General features: G+C 38.5%; 1 protein-coding gene across 2 annotated transcripts in view; it reads left to right on the plus strand.

Annotated features, from left to right (window-relative positions):
• Nucleotides 1–4,453: 4,453 nt before the first annotated feature.
• The window catches only part of NRDC (nardilysin convertase), a 70,277-nt gene continuing 58,233 nt past the window's right edge, over nt 4,454–16,497 (plus strand). For both annotated transcript variants that reach the window (XM_037043294.1, XM_037043293.1), the window contains exon 1: nt 4,454–4,933. In XM_037043294.1, coding sequence (XP_036899189.1) covers nt 4,590–4,933 — 344 coding nt within the window. In that variant the 5' untranslated portion in view covers nt 4,454–4,589. The remainder of the gene's footprint in view (nt 4,934–16,497) is intronic.

Here is a 16,497-nt window from a genome sequence, read left to right on the forward strand (position 1 = left end):
GCTAGATTTTATTCAGAATGCAAAGACAAGCCACTGGTAGGTTTTAAAAAGGAGGAATAATGTGATCTGATTTCTAATTTATATATTCAAAATATCATTTTGTGTCTTCATATTCCCCTTTCCAGGCAGTCTCAAAATCTGTATATTTAGAGAACATATATTTATGACAGAATAACTTTTCATTTGACATAAAATATTTTTAAAGTGTTTTTTGCCCTGGCTGGTGTAGCTTAGTGGATTGAGAATGGGCCTGCGAGCCAAAGGGTTGCTGGTTCCATTCCCAGTCAGGACATGTGCCTGGATTGTGGGCTAGGTCCCCTGTAGGAGGCACGTGAGAGGCAATCACACCTTGATGTTTCTCTCCCTCTCTTTCTCTTTTTCTTCCTCTCTCTCTAAAAAGAAATAATAATATAAAAATTTTTAAAGTATTTTTTAAAGCCACTCTTATTGTATCTTGAAGTTTGAATACCAAATTCTTCCCAGAGCTATGTTTACAGTGCAGGAGAAAACTATTTTATATGTTCATACAAACTCTCTGGTATGTTGTACACACTTTGGTCTTACTGAAGAAGACTCTAGAAGAACATGCCTACTTCTTGACCTAGATACCAAATTACAAAATATGGATAACAATTAGTGGGCAGGACACTTAATTACTAGAGCTCCAAAGGTATAATTTCTTACAGTGTGGATCTAGGACAAAATTATAAAGTAGATAATATTTCTCTTGGTACCAATCTCCTCCTTAGCAACCTCTTCACCCATTTCACTGGACTTGAGACTTTATTGGCTTCATAGTACTTCCAATCTACTCAACATAGAATCAATATTCTGCACTTCTGACTTATACCGATTCTCAAATGTAAAGATGGATAATGGGGTTAATCAAGTAATTTTTCTTTGAATTTTTAGGAGCAAGTTCAGATCTCTCCCTCTAGGAGATAGACAGTGATTGTATTGACTAAAATAACTTTCAGAGGTAGGCATCAAATGCTGAAATAAGATGTTTTAACTTTTCATTATTTCTGACCTCTCATCAGAATAATAGGGAGAGAAGGGTCATCAAACCTGATGACAGTGAAATCATTGAGGTAAAAATAGAAAGGAATAGGCTCTGGCTGGGTAGCTCAGTTGGTTTAGAGTATCATTTCACTACACCAAGGTTATGGGGTCAGTACTGGGTTGTGGCACATACAAGAGGGTCAAAGCACATAAAAGAAGCAACCAATGAATGCATACATAAGCTGAACAAGAAAGATGTTTCTGGTATATAAATTCAACAAATACATTTTTTAAAAAAACTAGAAAGGAGTACAGAATAACTGATTTTAAAAAGTTCTTTAATATTCTAAGAGCCTGGGTAAATGAGGTAAAAAATTATACTCTGTGCTCCTCACCTTTCTTGGAGATCTCAAGGTTTTTGTAAACTTTCTAATATGTCAATTTCCTATAAAATGGCAATAGCTTAATTTGTTTTGATGTATACTTTAAAAATACTTTATTGTTGTTCAATTATAGTTGTCTGCATTTACCTCCCACCTCTCCCCTGAATACTCTTTATAATAATTATATTCAAATGAAGGGTGGCAAGTTTATAAATTTTCAATGATAAATAATACTTCTGGTTTGGAAATCCTGGATGTGCCTCAGGTCACTGGTAAGCTTCAACTCTCTGGGTAGGTTATGTCTTTAACGCAAAAAGTCAAGATTAAAGTATACTTCTGTGATTCCTTAAGTTCTCATATTTTAAACATCTAATCTAATACTCTGGACATTTGGTATGCAGTCACAATTATAATGCGCCAAACATCAAGGATGTATTTTTCCTGTAATATTATATATAGTTTGTTTTTCTCTGACTATCCTGGTAGTTCCCCCTCAGTCTCCTTTGGGAGTTCTTCCTCTTCTACAAGCTCCTCAAAATTTGGTTCTTGGGCCCCTTTCTTGCCCTCACACCTACCCCCATTCAAACCACAGTGGTACCTTGGCACTCATTAATTCATTCATCAACTCATGCTGAGTGCTGAATGGTGAAACATTTTTTTTTGTGGGGCATCGCTGTAAAAGTTATAAGTTCTAGCAAGTGCAATGAATCCCAAGCAGGTGCTGAGTGCTGAAACTTTTTTTTCCTGTCAAAATGCAATGAGTACAGAGTTTGAGGAGTTCTGAAGAGAACTGAGGTATGACTATTTTTCACACACCAGAATGATTTACTTGCAAAACACGTGATGCCTCCATTTCATTTGTTCAACATTTACAGAACACCTATGTGCCAGACATTATTTTAGAAGATAGGAATCCAGTGCTACATGAAATAGACAAGGCAATGACTTCTCTTTACTCTTAGGAAGATTTATATGACCTTTGCCACTAACTCATTTTCCCTTTGCTCCTAGTTTAGCCATATAGACCTGCTTTCTCAGAGCTTTTGAGCAGTCTTTTCCTATACATTCCTATACTAATTCCTACATATTTTTCAAATGTAAGTTTAAATGTGTTATTTACGAAAACACTCTGACCAGACTAGGTCCCTCTGTATTTCTCCTTCCAGAACTAGTCATGAAACATTTAAAAATCTGTGTGTTTGTTCAGTGTCTCACCAGTTCTCCTGTACGCACAAAGAGAACCGGGAAATTTCTTGTTCATTACTCTATTCCCAGCACCTGGCACACATTAGGAGCTCAGATGGTTGGCTGAATGAATAAAGTAATGTCTCACTATAGCATGTTACTATATTACTAGCCAGGTGACTTGTAAGATTCAGAGGCCTCTTTTTAAAGGGAAAAATTAACAGGTTACAATTTAGGATGTGGCCTTTGTTTCTAGGTAGAAAATCGTAATTACTGGCTGAATTAGAATATTTCTTAATTATGGCATCCCTGTTTGGGAGTTAAAGAAAAAATACCCTCAAAATACATGTCACTTGCCCTGGCCAGTGTAACTCGGTTGGAGTGTCTTTCTGTAAACCTAAAAGTCATGAGTTCAATTCCTAGATAAGGCACACTGCCTAGGTTGTGGGTGCGGTCCCCACTTGGGACGCCTACGACAGCCAAGGGATAGATGTTTCTCTCCAACACCACATTTCCTTCCCTCCCTCCCCCTCCCTTCGCCTTGCTCTAAAACCAATAAGCATGTCCTCAGGTGAGGATAAAAAAATTTTTTTTAAATAGATGAAACTTCAGATATTTATTCAACAAGGATTACTGATTGAAAACAAACTGGACTATCTGAACAATATTTCTAAACTAATTTACTTTATCTGCTGCCTTAGTTCAGGATTTTATTTCCTGCTTGAATTGTTGCTCTTCTTCCCAACTCCTTATTGTCCTACCCTGCATTATTTGTCGTCGCAACGTTGTTTTTAAAATACATTAATTTTTCCCAATCAGAACGCAAGTTTCATGAAGTAAGGATTTTTGTGTTGTTCGTGATTTTATTGCGCGTTTGTGAAACTCGGGAAGCCTAGGTAAATTTAAAGGCTTGTAACAGCCATCAATACATCTCCCTACTTCAAGTTTCTCCTTTCACATTTATATCACTTCTATATTGTAGCTTATTAACACGTCACTTGTTTCTAATTTTTTAAAAAATGTGTTTCAGTCACGTTGGATGTTTGCCCACTTAAAGGCCGTTAACAAAGTAACTTTGGAAAAGGGACCTGAGGGAAGCAACCTCCCACAGCACTTGCTGAATTAATGCTAGCTGAACTTAACGCTAAACTGTGGACTCGTGTCAGAGGGGAAGCTAAAAAGTTTTCGCACATAAAAGTGAGCACATCTACACCCGTCTTTTAAGCACTTTTCCGGGCCTTATAGGCGAATACCACTAAAAGGTGGCCAGCGATTCGGTGGAAAAGCAAAAGGCTTATCTCTCGCATCCAGCTCGCCTCTGCTCGGGTTCACTCCCAAGCAGCTTCCATCCGGCGGCGAAGAAAAATACTTCCGGCGTTCAGCGTTTTAAAGTGCTGACTCACGGCCGAAGTCTCCGCCCCGGACCGGAGGGGCAGGACGGGCAAAATATGACGCGATGGGTAAAAATCTTGGGGATTCTTTTTCACCGCTCGCTTCTCTGTTACCTCACCAGACGAAAATTCGCTTCGAGCCGCAGAGCACTACTCAGGGGCTGTCTAAACCAACCCTCCGCATACGTCATAAACGCAGCGCCGCAGACCAGGCGCCCTTCTCCCGTCGTCCTCCGCGCCACTCTCTCCACCCCTTCTTTCTGGCCCCGCCCACCCTAGGTTTCGAAGAGCTCTCTGGGTGTCAGAAAATCCGACCGGTCTCTGTGGTTCCTTTTATTCCCCGTTTCCATTGGTTACTTACGTGCGCGTGACTGCTATCTTGCCTCTTTATTGGGTAGAACCTGTAGCGTCACCGCGACTGGAGGGCGGGGTGGGGGGATGAGGAAAGTTGGCATTAAGGAGACCGGATTGGGGGAGGGGTGCAGGCCTGTCCTCCCCGGCGGCTGCGGCAGCACCAGCGCCGGCCGCCACCGCCTCTGGAACGCGGAGGAGGAGGAGCAGCTGGAGGAGTAGGAGGAGGAGGTGGGCCCTGGGGACCGGGATGCCCATCGCTCCGGCTTGGTGGTGAATGCTGAGGAGAGTCACGGTTACTGCAGTCGGGGCCACCGGGAGGAAGTTGTGGTGTGAGGCCGGGCGGGAGCTCGCGGCGCTGTGGAGAATCGAAGTGCGGAGTCGGTGCGAAGACTCGGCTGCTGTCAGATCCTTTCCCACTCCGACCATGCCTGGAAGGAACAAGGCGAAGGCTACCTGCAGCTGCCCTGACCTGCAGCCCAGTGGACAGGATTTGGGCGAGAGCGCCCGGGTTGCCCGTCTAGGAGTAGATGAATCGGAGGAGGAGGGACGAAGGGGGTCTATCAGTAATGCCGGAGACCCTGAGATCGTCAAGTCTCCTAGCGACCCCAAGCAATACCGGTGAGGGAGAAGGCTCGGAACGGGGAGGAGAGCCGGGTGCGGGCTTCTCTCGTGCTGCCGCGGTCACTTGTCTTTGTATCTCCCGAAGGAGCTGCAGGGACACACTTCCCATCCGGAATGCTTCCTTGAGTGGAGGTGGCTAGGGCGATTAGGCGCTGCCATGTGGTGTCAGCAGGACAAGTGGGAAATCCTGGGTTCCACAAGGAGTCGGGATGTCAGAATGGGAATGGTGGTTCGAGTGATTTTTTGACATTTAGGAAGGCTGGGTGGTGAGAGAGTCCTGGTATTATGTTGTGAGGAAAGGTTGAAGAGTTGGGGGTTTTAATTTTGGAGAGGATATGTAAGGGGTATATAATCACTACCCACAGATATTTGAGATGTCCTGAGTTGAAAGGGGGGCAAAACTAATAGGTGGAAGTCGGTAGAGGATTGTGTGGCTTGAGTAAAAGAACTTAGGCATCATAGTTGGCTTGCGATGAAATGGCTTGTTTCCATGGGTTTCTCATTACTGGAATGGTTGAGTGATCTCTTCCAGGACTATCAGTCTCAGTTGTAATAGACTTGTAAGGTTTCTTCTAGTCATGAAATTCTGTACTTTTTGGTTGATGCTGGAATCTTCTAAACATTTCATTGATGGTAGCCCTATCCCCACCTGAATCCTTCCTTCAGAGGTAGCTTACTTCATAGAATGTCATGACTATGATGTATTTTAAAGAGAGATCATATTGTTCAACAACTTCATTTTATAGGTGGAGGAAATTGAGATCCAGAGAGTTTGCTACTTGCTCAGAATTAACACAGCTGAGTTGGTGTGAAAAAACCCTGTCACCAAATGCAGTGCACCATTTACTGATTTTTGTAAAATTCTTACTCATTTTGAGTTAAAAGCTGAAGGATTTTTGGTCCCAATTTGTGTAAGCCCCTGTAAGTGTTAGAGCCGGAAAGAACCTTAGAAATACTTTTTTTCACCTCCCACCACCCCAATTTGACAGGTGATGGAAACAGATCTCAAAAAAGTGATTTAACCTCAAGTTTAAGACTGGCCTCTTTTCTCTTTACACTCCAAATCTGGTGATTAATAATACACAACTCCTTGAACTATTTTTTCCCCAGGTTGCAGGGTAACTATGGATGGGCTAAATTTTCTTTTTCTCATCAAAGATGTGGTTATATTATAATATGTAAATGAACAAGTTGAAACCTTGATTAAAAGTGCTAAGTTTTTGCCTTCCAAATTAAATATTCAATAACAGTTTCAGTTTTTGGCTGACTATATAAGGGTACATTGTAACAGATAATATTTATAGTATACACACTGTGTCAGTTCTAACTGCTTTAGATATATTCTTTCATTTAATTATCTCATTTTCAGCAAATTTGACAAATACTTATTGAGCCCTACTCTGTGACAGGTGCTCAGCTGTCATAAATATTTTATGAAACTTGATCAAATGTAACTTAATAAAATTTTATTCTGGGTACTGGGCATATAAAGATTAAGACAGCCCCTGCCTTCAGGGAGCTTTCAACGCAGTAGAGGGACACAGACACATAAAAAGTAAAATTAGGGCACTAAAGTTTTATGGATGCTGTAATAAAATATATGCTAGGTGTTTTGGGGAATAGAGTAAGGTAAACTCCACTTAGGGAGAAAGCTAGGAAAGGCTTCAAAGGGGAGATACTATTTAAGTGTTCTTTCAATACATTGTCAAAAAAGACCACATAAAGAGTAGGTCCACTTCTGTCTGATTTATATATTGCAGTTTCAATTACACTTTTAAAGAAAATATTTTGTTGCTTTAAAATAAAGATGGAAAACTTTAATATGAGGTGATTTTTGAAGATTTATCCAATCTAAAGTTCAATGCTGTGAATTTTTATAACTGGAAACACGTGAAGCATCTGCAGCCTTCGTTAGCAGCTGTGTTACCCTTCCAGGACCTGCCCAGATATTATCTCTGTGAAACCTTTCCAAGCAGAACTAATCCCTCCTTTCACTATTTCAGTAGGACTCTGTACATGGTCTGTTTCAGTACATATCCATCATATTATAATCATACCTCCTGAATGTGTGAAGAAGCACCACAAACAGATTTGATTAAAGGAATATTGTGGTGAAATAATGCCTTGAAGAATTGTTTACCAGTATGGGTGAGGTTTACTTTTTTTATATGTGTAATTTGTATTCAACTTTTTAAAAGTGTTAAGCATACCTCCAGGACATCTGTTTTGGGGGGGAGCTCTATTTAAATGCTTGGTAAGTATTGGTTTCCTTTTCTTCTGGAAGGATTAAGGGACTCCAGTTTGGGAAATATTTTTCAAATTTTTATTGTTGTAAAGTGGAAATGCTAGATAGACAGGTTAAGTCGTAGTGCAGTCTAAATAGTAAATTATTTTCTTAGTGAAGAGCACTTATGAAGTTTGAATTAAATAAATATAAAACACTTTCCATGTTAAACCTGTTTGTAAAAAGATCTGTATTTCTTTGGGAGAGGGGCAACATGTGAAAAGGTAAATAAGTTCTGAAGGGCAAGCCTTTTTTTTTAAAGATTTTTATTTACCTATTCTTGGAGAGAGGGGAAGGGAGAGAGAAAGAGGGAGAGAAACGTTGATGTATGAGAGAGACATCCATCAGTTACCTCTCCTCTGGTATGAGCCCAGAGCAGACTGAACCTGCAACCCAGGCAAGTGCCCTGACCAGAATCAAACCTAAATAGTGATCTTTTGGTTTGTGGGACAAGACCCAACCAACTGAGTCACACCAGTCATGACTGAAAGGCAAGTCTTTTTTATTTAAATTTTGGTCTGTCTTAGAACTGAGGAGATTGTTATATTAATTTCTTAATATTGGATATGGGCTATATAAGGTACAGGTTATTCTGAACATTTATTTCCTTATATGCTGATGAACAGAAGGAAGACCACAATCTGAGTAAGCAGGACCACTGCAGAGCAGAAACTTTAGGAAAATCTAACATATCGGAAGAATATATGTCAGAGAACGTATTGTCTTGTATTGGATGAGAGCATGGGTTTATTTGTGGATATTTTCAACAAAACCTGTGAAATAGTAATGCTTTTTAAATATACGAGACAGTAATTGCATTTGTAGTATGTATACACATTAGTGATAAGATCATAGACTCTAAGAGTTACAAAAGAAATCAAGTACATATATATATATATATTCTAGGAACTTGACATCTTTCAATGCCTTGGTCTGATACCTGAATCCAAAACTTGATTTCGATTGTACCCTCTTAGTCTTGTAATGTAAAGTAGAAGCAAGCTAGGCCTTACCTTGTGAGGTTCAAGCTCGTTTAACAAAGAGATCTTTTAAGGTTGAAATACATTAAGTCTTCTGAATACTAATATGACTTCAGTTAGGTGTATTTTTGTTACCATTCCTTAGATCAATTTTTTTTCCATTGTGGGCTGATGGACTGATAAGAATAGGAAAAACATTCTTTTCTTTTTTTTTAAATTTTACTTAAAATTTTTCTTTTACTGAATTTTTTGAGGGTGGACGACCATTCTTACCTAAAATGGTTCTTTGGAAATAAGATTTATCATTCAAAAGATCCCTGTTTTTGAAGAACTGAACAATGGTAAGAACTCTTGCCTTCAAAGAATTTTTGTTGATTTTGATTCCTGGTGGAATCATGGAGCAGATACTGAAGCAGAGTGTATTAAATGTAATAGGTGCTAGAATAGAGATATGTGTAAAGTACGGGATTTTTAGTCATTTGTGTATCTAGTTTTCTATCTCTAGTTTTGTGTCCTTGAGCACATTAACTAAAGTTTCTAAGGCTAAGGACATTTGAGGGCTCAAAAGAAGAGCAACCCCATAAACCTTTTATTTATTTTTATTTTTTATGTTTTTGCTTTTAAAAATGTTATAGCATTTATTTTTTAATATATTTTATTGATTATACCATTACAGTTGTTCTATTCCTCCCCCTTCATTCCCCTCCACCCACACACTCCCTCCCCCACCATTCTCCCACCCTTAGTTTATAACCACGTGTCTCAAGTTCTTTAGATTCTATATTTCCCCCACTATTCTCGCCCTCCCCCCTATCTATTTTCTACCTACCATCTATGCTATTTTCTGTGCCTTCTCCCCCCTTCTCCCCCTCCCACCACCCTGTTTCTAACCCTCCATGTGTTCTTCATTTCTATGGTTCCACTCCTGATCTAGCTGTCCTCTTGGTTTGCTTTTGTTTTAGGTGTGGTTGTTAATAACTGTGTGTTTGCTGTCCTTTCACTGTTCATATTTTTCATCTTCTTTTTCTTATATAAGTCCCTTTAGCATTTCATATAATAAGGGCTTGGTGATGATGAACTCCTTGAACTTGACCTTATCTGAGAAGCACTTTATCTGTCCTTCCATTCTAAATGAAAGTTTTGCTGGATAAAGCAATCTTGGCTGTAGGTCTTTGGATTTCATGACTTGGAATACTTCTTTCCAGCCCCTTCTTGCCTGTAAGGTCTCTTTTGAGAAATCCGCTGACAGTCTGATGGGTACTCCTTTGTAGGTGACTGTCCCCTTATCCCTTGCTGCTTCTAGGATTCTCTCCTTCATTTTGGTCTTGGCTAATGTAATTATGATGTGCCTTGGTGTGTTCCTTCTTGGGTCCAACTTCTTTGGGACTCTCTGAGCTTCCTGGATTTCCTGGAAGTCTATTTCCTTTGCCAGACTGGGGAAGTTCTCCTTTATTATTTGTTCAAATAAGTTTTCCACTCGTGGCTGTTTCTTTCCCCCTTCTGGTACCCCTATAATCCGGATGTTGGAACGTTTAAAGATGTCCTGGAGGTTCCTAAGCCTCTCCTCATTTTTTTGAATTCTCATTTCTTCATTCCTTTCTGGTGGGATGTTTTGTTCTTCCTTCTGGTCCATTCCATTGATTTGAGTCCCAGTTTCCTTTCCATCACTATTGGTTTCCTGTGCATCTCCCTTCATTTCAATTAGTTTAGCCTTCATATGTTCCTCTAATTTGTGACTATGTTCCTCTAATTTGTGACTATAATCTACCAGTTCTGTGAGCATCCTGATAAATAGTGTCTTGAATTGTGCTTCTGAGAGGCTGGCAATTTCTCGGTCGCTTAGAGTTATTGGCTCTGGGACTTTGAGTTCTTCTCGCGCCATCTTTCGGGTTGTTCGTGCCTGTTCCATAGCAGGATCAGAGCCCTAAAGTGTTCACTAGAACAGGGCAACTAAGTCGCTGGGTTGTGACGTATGTGGGGGTGGGGTCAAAGAGGGACAATGGCTTTCCGTCTGCCGCTTGCTCCCTCCCACCGGTGCCGCAGCCGCCACCGTCACCAGGCCCACAAGTTTCGTTCCATTGCATGAGAGTGTGCCACTGCCGTCAGCCCTCCACCACTGGGTTCACCCCCTGGGGCCTGTGTGGTCCGTCTCACTGTGCGCGAATGTGTGACCGCGGTCAGTCTGTCCCACACCCCGACTGGTTCTGGGCTGCCTGCGCACCTAGGTCGGGGGATCTGTCCTGCCCGACCCAGCTCCGCTGCTGGCTCCGCCTCTCTTACCGTCCCATTGAAAAGTTCGTAGTTGTCGGACTTCCGTATAATTCCGTTTTCTGGTCTTTGGGTGTGTCCTAGTTCTCCAAACCTTTGTTGTGTTCAAACTTGGTTGTGGGAGAAGGCACAGTGTTTCCACCTATGCCTCCATCTTGGTGGAAGTCCCCATAAACCTTTTAAATGTAAAAGGAAGTGTCAGGAATAAAGAGAAATACTAGATGCTAATGGTGTCTTTTTTTACTATATGAAGAACAAGTGGAGGAGAATACTTATCAAGGAGTGGTTATAGCTAGGTTAGATCACTGTTAGATCTCAGTGCCAAAAAGCTGTGTGTTCCAGGTGAAAACCAAATACATTGTACAGTTCTCTTTAAAACACACACACACACACACAAATAACACTTCCTATTTTATTTTTATCTAAGATATAATTTTTATGTTTTGGTATGTACATAAATGGTTAGGAATGATATTAAGAAAGCTTATTTTTCTAGGGAAAGGTAGGGTATATATATATTTGGTGGGGGGACCCTCAGTTGCATGGTTGGATCAGAATTAAACTGTTTCCAGAAAATTTGGAAGTAGATAGTAGTTTGAAAAGTTCTCTTGGTCCCCTGGAGAGGTGTTTAGAGGGGTTTTACATTTTTTTAATTAACACCACTAATGCTCTTTATTCTCATTATAATAACTGATATTTTGTTGAGGTGCTGTGTACTAACCGATGTTTACATAGATTATCTCATTTAATCTCTGCAATAACCTATTAGATAGTGCTCTTATTACATGATAGCCTAAATGCTATCTATGAAAATACATTATTGAGCAGGTACTGGGCACTAATTAGAGTGTAAATAGTTTGGTAATGCTTGCCTTTCGAATTCAAGCATTACCTCCTTTGTGAGTTGAGAGAGAGAGGGAGGGAGGAACATTGGTATGAGTGAGAGTGAAATATTAATCATTTGCCTCCCATTTGCACCCCATCTGGGATTGAATTCACAGCCTAGGATTAAACCCACAACTTTTTGGTGTGTGGGACAATGTTCCAAGCAACTGAGGTATCTGGTCAGGGCTCTTCCTTTTTAAAGTTTATTTGTGAGAATTCTTTATGTATTTTAAACACTAATCCTTTGTCGGTAATTCAAGTTGCAAATATGTTCTCTAAGGCTGTATAGTTTATTTTTACCCTTTGTTTAGAAAGTCTTAAAATGTAGTCATATTCATCTTTTTAATTATAGTTTGTGCTTTTTTCATATTATTTTCTTGTAAAAGTTTTGCAGTTTTGCTTTTTGCATTTGGGTAAGGGTCTAATTTGATCACTGTTTTTTGAAAATATGGACAACGAGTTGTCCTCATTTTGAAAGTTCTGTATCCTGGAAGTCACCAGATATTTTCTGTAAAGGGCAGGATAATAAATATTGTAGGCTTGATCAGTGAGGAGGCAAAATTAAGGCCATTATATAGGTACTTATTAATGACATAGAAAGAAAATTTCTACAAATTTGTAATAAAATTTTAAATTAAGTTTCAACTCTGTGTGTGTGTGTGTGTGTGTGTGTGTGTGTGTATATATGCATGCAATACTGGTCTACTAGTGAGAAGAATGGAATTCTTTTTATTGAGAATATATTTTGGTTTTGAGGGAGTGGTGTCAGAGTTAGTGTTCCCAGCTATCAAAGGTGATTGCAGAGTTTCTCTTAATAATGATTTGTAATGAAATTTTACATACTTAATCTTTAAAAGCATGTTTTCATACTGACGGGTACTGTCAAATACTGATACCCATGAGTATATGATTTTGCTTTAGCATATTTATCAATTAAAAGGCATTTGTAAGATTCTGTTAGATTCTACTCTGATATTTTTGCCTTTTAGCACATCATTATTTTTTAATGATGTATTAAGAAATAATGTATTCCACCTCAGTTCTCACTTATTTTTTAAATGTGTTTTAAAAATTTTTTATTTACTGATTTTTAGAGAGAGAGTGAAAGTGTATGTGTGTGGGGGAGAGACATCAATTTGTTGTTTCACTTATTTATGCATGCATTGATTGCTTCTTGTATGTGCCCTGACTGGATTTCGAACTTGCAGCCTTGGTGTATCAGGATGATGCTCTAACCAACTGATCTACCCAGCCAGGGCTGATTAATAACTTCTGATCAAAAACTAGGTGGAAGCTCCTCAATGGCACAGTTGAAAGGTCTTTGAAATACGGAAATTTCCTTTGTGTTTCCATCAAGGTCTGAAAAACACTACTGCAACTGTAGTTTGCTTTGAAACATACCCCTGCAAATTTGTGTGCAAATGGAGATATGGCTTATTGTTTTAATTTTTGACAGCAAAGGAAATTAATGAAGCAGTTTGCCATTATTTATGATTCAGATAACAGTTGTTGAAATGAGTTATAATAAGTTTGCATATAAATGCTGTTTTGTAATTTGGGGTTCATTAAGAAACATCATCAAGTCTGCAGAAAAAACTAATTTCCAAAGCTATTTGGTGTTTGATAATACTGGTTGAAGCTGTTCCTCACAAAAAAATTAATATTGGCTCAAAACATTGCAACTAAATGTCCCCATTGCTAAGCATCAAACTGTTCCACAGTAAGGGCAAGTCAAGATACTCAGCTAGTATTTCTGACAAAATTTCACAGAACTGATGTGTAAAGTCGGTTCTGTAAAGAACTGACTCCTGTAAAGTCCTTTAAAGTCCTGTAAAGACTCCTGTAAAGTCTACAGGAGCAAATGACACTACTGATTTACTACAACATTATAGATTCATGTATTTTCTGCAAAGTACTTCTGATGAATAAGGCAATAGATAACAGGCTTTGAAATACCTCACAAAAGATAAATTTGTCTTAACTAAAGCCTTTTTCCCCCTGCTCCAGAAGTATTTTACCAACATTAGCGTAACATATTAGAGTCCACTTTAGGTTGTACTGTATTCTTATTTTCTCAACCTGTTTGAAAGTGTTCTTATCTTTATATTCTGTGAAGAGTATTCATAGGCTAAATTGCTTCAACCTTGGTACTGACTCCTCAAATAAACAACCCAACAGTATCGATAACATCAAGAGCCAAAAATCTTGAAATGATTTTCTGTTTGTAATTGACTCAATATTGCTACTATGTCAACTCTTTTTTGCAGTAGTTCTCACCCAAAGGCAAATAGTCTAAAGTTTTTTTTTCTCTGGATAGTTTTCTTTAGCTGCTACAAAGAAACACAATGTAACTCACCTGTTGATTAATAGCTTTCCTTGCTTGGCTATCAAATAAGCCACTCAGAAACATTTTGGTTGCAGTGTTGCTTTCATTTTTAATTTTTGTGAAGGAATAATACCATAATGAGATTTTATTTTAAGTTTTCTAATTTTCCTGATTGTTCCACTCCTGTGAGTTGAGAATGTTGTGATAAATGCTGAGTCTTGTTGAATGAATAAAAAAAATAGGAGAGTTTGCTAGAAATAAATGACTGATTTATTCAAGAGCCTTGGAATTTGCAAATGGGAGACACAACTAGGCAAAAAGCTAGAAGTGTTCCAAAGAAGAAAGAAAAGTGAAAAGTTCTCATAGCAAAAAGTACATTCTTGAGAATTATCAGTTCTGCTAGATTCTTAGCTCTGGGTTTGGTCCAGGATGGTTATCAGTAGGATGTCAGGCAGTCAGGATGATGGATGCTAAATGGTCCAGAAGATGGATGTCAGGAGGTTTGGTCATATCCCAATGGTCTGGATAATGGATGTCAGGTGGATGTATACATGAGTCACTCAGGATAAATCAGGTGACAAATTAGATGGTCACCTGGAGGTCCAGGTGTGTATACAGACATTGATGCAGTACTGGAAAGTCAAAGGAAAAAAAAATAGTTCAAGTTTCCAGGCTAGTTAGAACAAAAATTCAAGTCTCTCATCATGCCTCAACCTTCATAATGTTAAAATTTTTATTTTTTTTTATCCTCACCCAAACATGTTTTTTTCATTACTTTTAGAGAGAGGAAGTTGAGGGGTGGGAAGAGACAGACAGAAATACATAGTAGCCTCTTGTATGAGCCCAGACTGGGGATTGAACGGGTTGACACTCCAACCAACTGTGCCACACTGGCCAGGGCCCTGATGTTAATAGTTGTAGCAGCTTGGTAAAAATGATCCTCCAGTGTGGTCTCAATACGTGAACTTGGGTTTAAATATGTGAACTCTTAACTGTGGTGATTTTCATGACTGGAAGTGAATTCACAAAACTTGATTTCTTAAGGAACAAATAAAATGAGTAGGTGGCTACTTTAATAGAATAATGCCATATTTTTTATTTTTGGACATAGTTTGAAAAATCTACTTCAGTCTTTATTTTCAGTATAGGAACAGTGGAATAATGAAACCAAATAAATGAGCACACGTTAAATATGCTAGAGGAAGAGAGGTTTTTTAAGAGAAAGACTGTCATCTTAGAAGAGGCCCACCCTCCAAAAATTTTATATATGCATATAAATGTTTGAAACCACATGGTTTGGGGAGAGATAATGACAAGTTACATAATTACAAAGTTAGCCCCCCTAGGTATGTTCTTTTGACCTAAAATGATTTAGCACTTTCTGTGTAGGCCAAGAAATAACAGTTTAAGGCTAGAACCTGAGACACTATTTTCTATTAATGACAGTGAGAGCTGACATATTGACCTATCTGTGGATATCTGTGGACATTTGGGTGATTTCTGCTATTAATTACAAATGTTCCTTGTTAATCTTTTCGCTCTATGCAATTTACTGTTCAATTTTGTGTATGATGTTTTGTTTTAGAAAAGTTTTAAATTAGAATATAGTGAAATCTTTCCACTTTTTCCTTTATAGTTCTGAATTTTGTGTCTTGTTTAGTCCACATTTTCTTATCCTAGTATTATAATATTTAAAATACTTTCAAAACAGTTTTTCCAGCCCTGGCTGGCGTAGCTCAGTGGATTGAGCGCGGGCCTGCGAACCAGACGATCGAGGTTCGATTCCCAGTCAGAGCACATGCCTGGGTTGCAAACCGGTTCCTTGCAGGCCAACTACCAGCAGGAGATGCACAAAAGGCAACCATACATTGATGTTTCTCTCCCTCTCTCCTTCCCCTCTAAAAATAAATAAATAAAACCTTTAAAAAAAAACAGTTTTTCCTTTTAGCTCTAGTCTGTCTGGAGTTTATTTACATGCTGAGTATAAATTAGCTATAGATGGACTAGTTTTTCTCCCAAAGTGAATTGCCAGTATTGTTCCAGCATCATTTATTGAATCATAATAAACATTGTTGCAATAATATTACAAACCCTTTTCTGTTTCTACACCCTGTTCTCTTTCATTGATCTGTAGGTTTTCCTGTACCAATATAGTGTTTGATTTCAATTGCTTTAAAATGCTTTTTTATAATTGGTAAGGAAGGTCCCCCTCATTGTTTTTCCTTTTCAAAATGTTTTTGGCATTTTTTGTGTTTCTCATCCACACGAGAATCAGTATATCACATTTCACAAAAAGATCTTTTGGGGATTTTAAAATTGTAATTGCCTTGAATTATACATTAATTTGGGGAAGAATTTATATCTTTGCAGTATTGGGTATTCCCACCCAACAGCATGATATGACTAGTCAGGTCTTTTATTTTTCCTGTAAAGCTTTCTAGTTTTCCTCATGTTGGTTGTGTTGAGCAGCAGTGAAAAGAACTCTCTAGTGCCATTCTGCTTGGGTTCAGTCCCTGTGAAGTTTTAGTTTCCTTATCCATAGTATGGGAATAATAAGTCACTAGAGTTATTATGAAGATTAAGTGGGTTAAGGCATGTAAAATAGTACATTTAAAATGTGAGCCATTGTTATTAGGTTTATATTTAAGTATTTTATAGTTTCTGTAACTTTTGTGAATAGGGTCTTTTATTAAATCTTATTTTAATTGGTTACTTTTGCTACATAGGGAAGTTCATGATTTTTGTTCATGGTTCTTGATTTTGGATACTTTGCTGAACTCTTTTTATTACTCATAATTAAAAAAAATTCTCTTGCATT

Source organism: Sturnira hondurensis, unplaced genomic scaffold, assembly GCF_014824575.4.
Source record: "Sturnira hondurensis isolate 20B ecotype Veracruz unplaced genomic scaffold, ASM1482457v3 Scaffold0004068, whole genome shotgun sequence".
NCBI classification, from domain to species: domain Eukaryota; kingdom Metazoa; phylum Chordata; class Mammalia; order Chiroptera; family Phyllostomidae; genus Sturnira; species Sturnira hondurensis.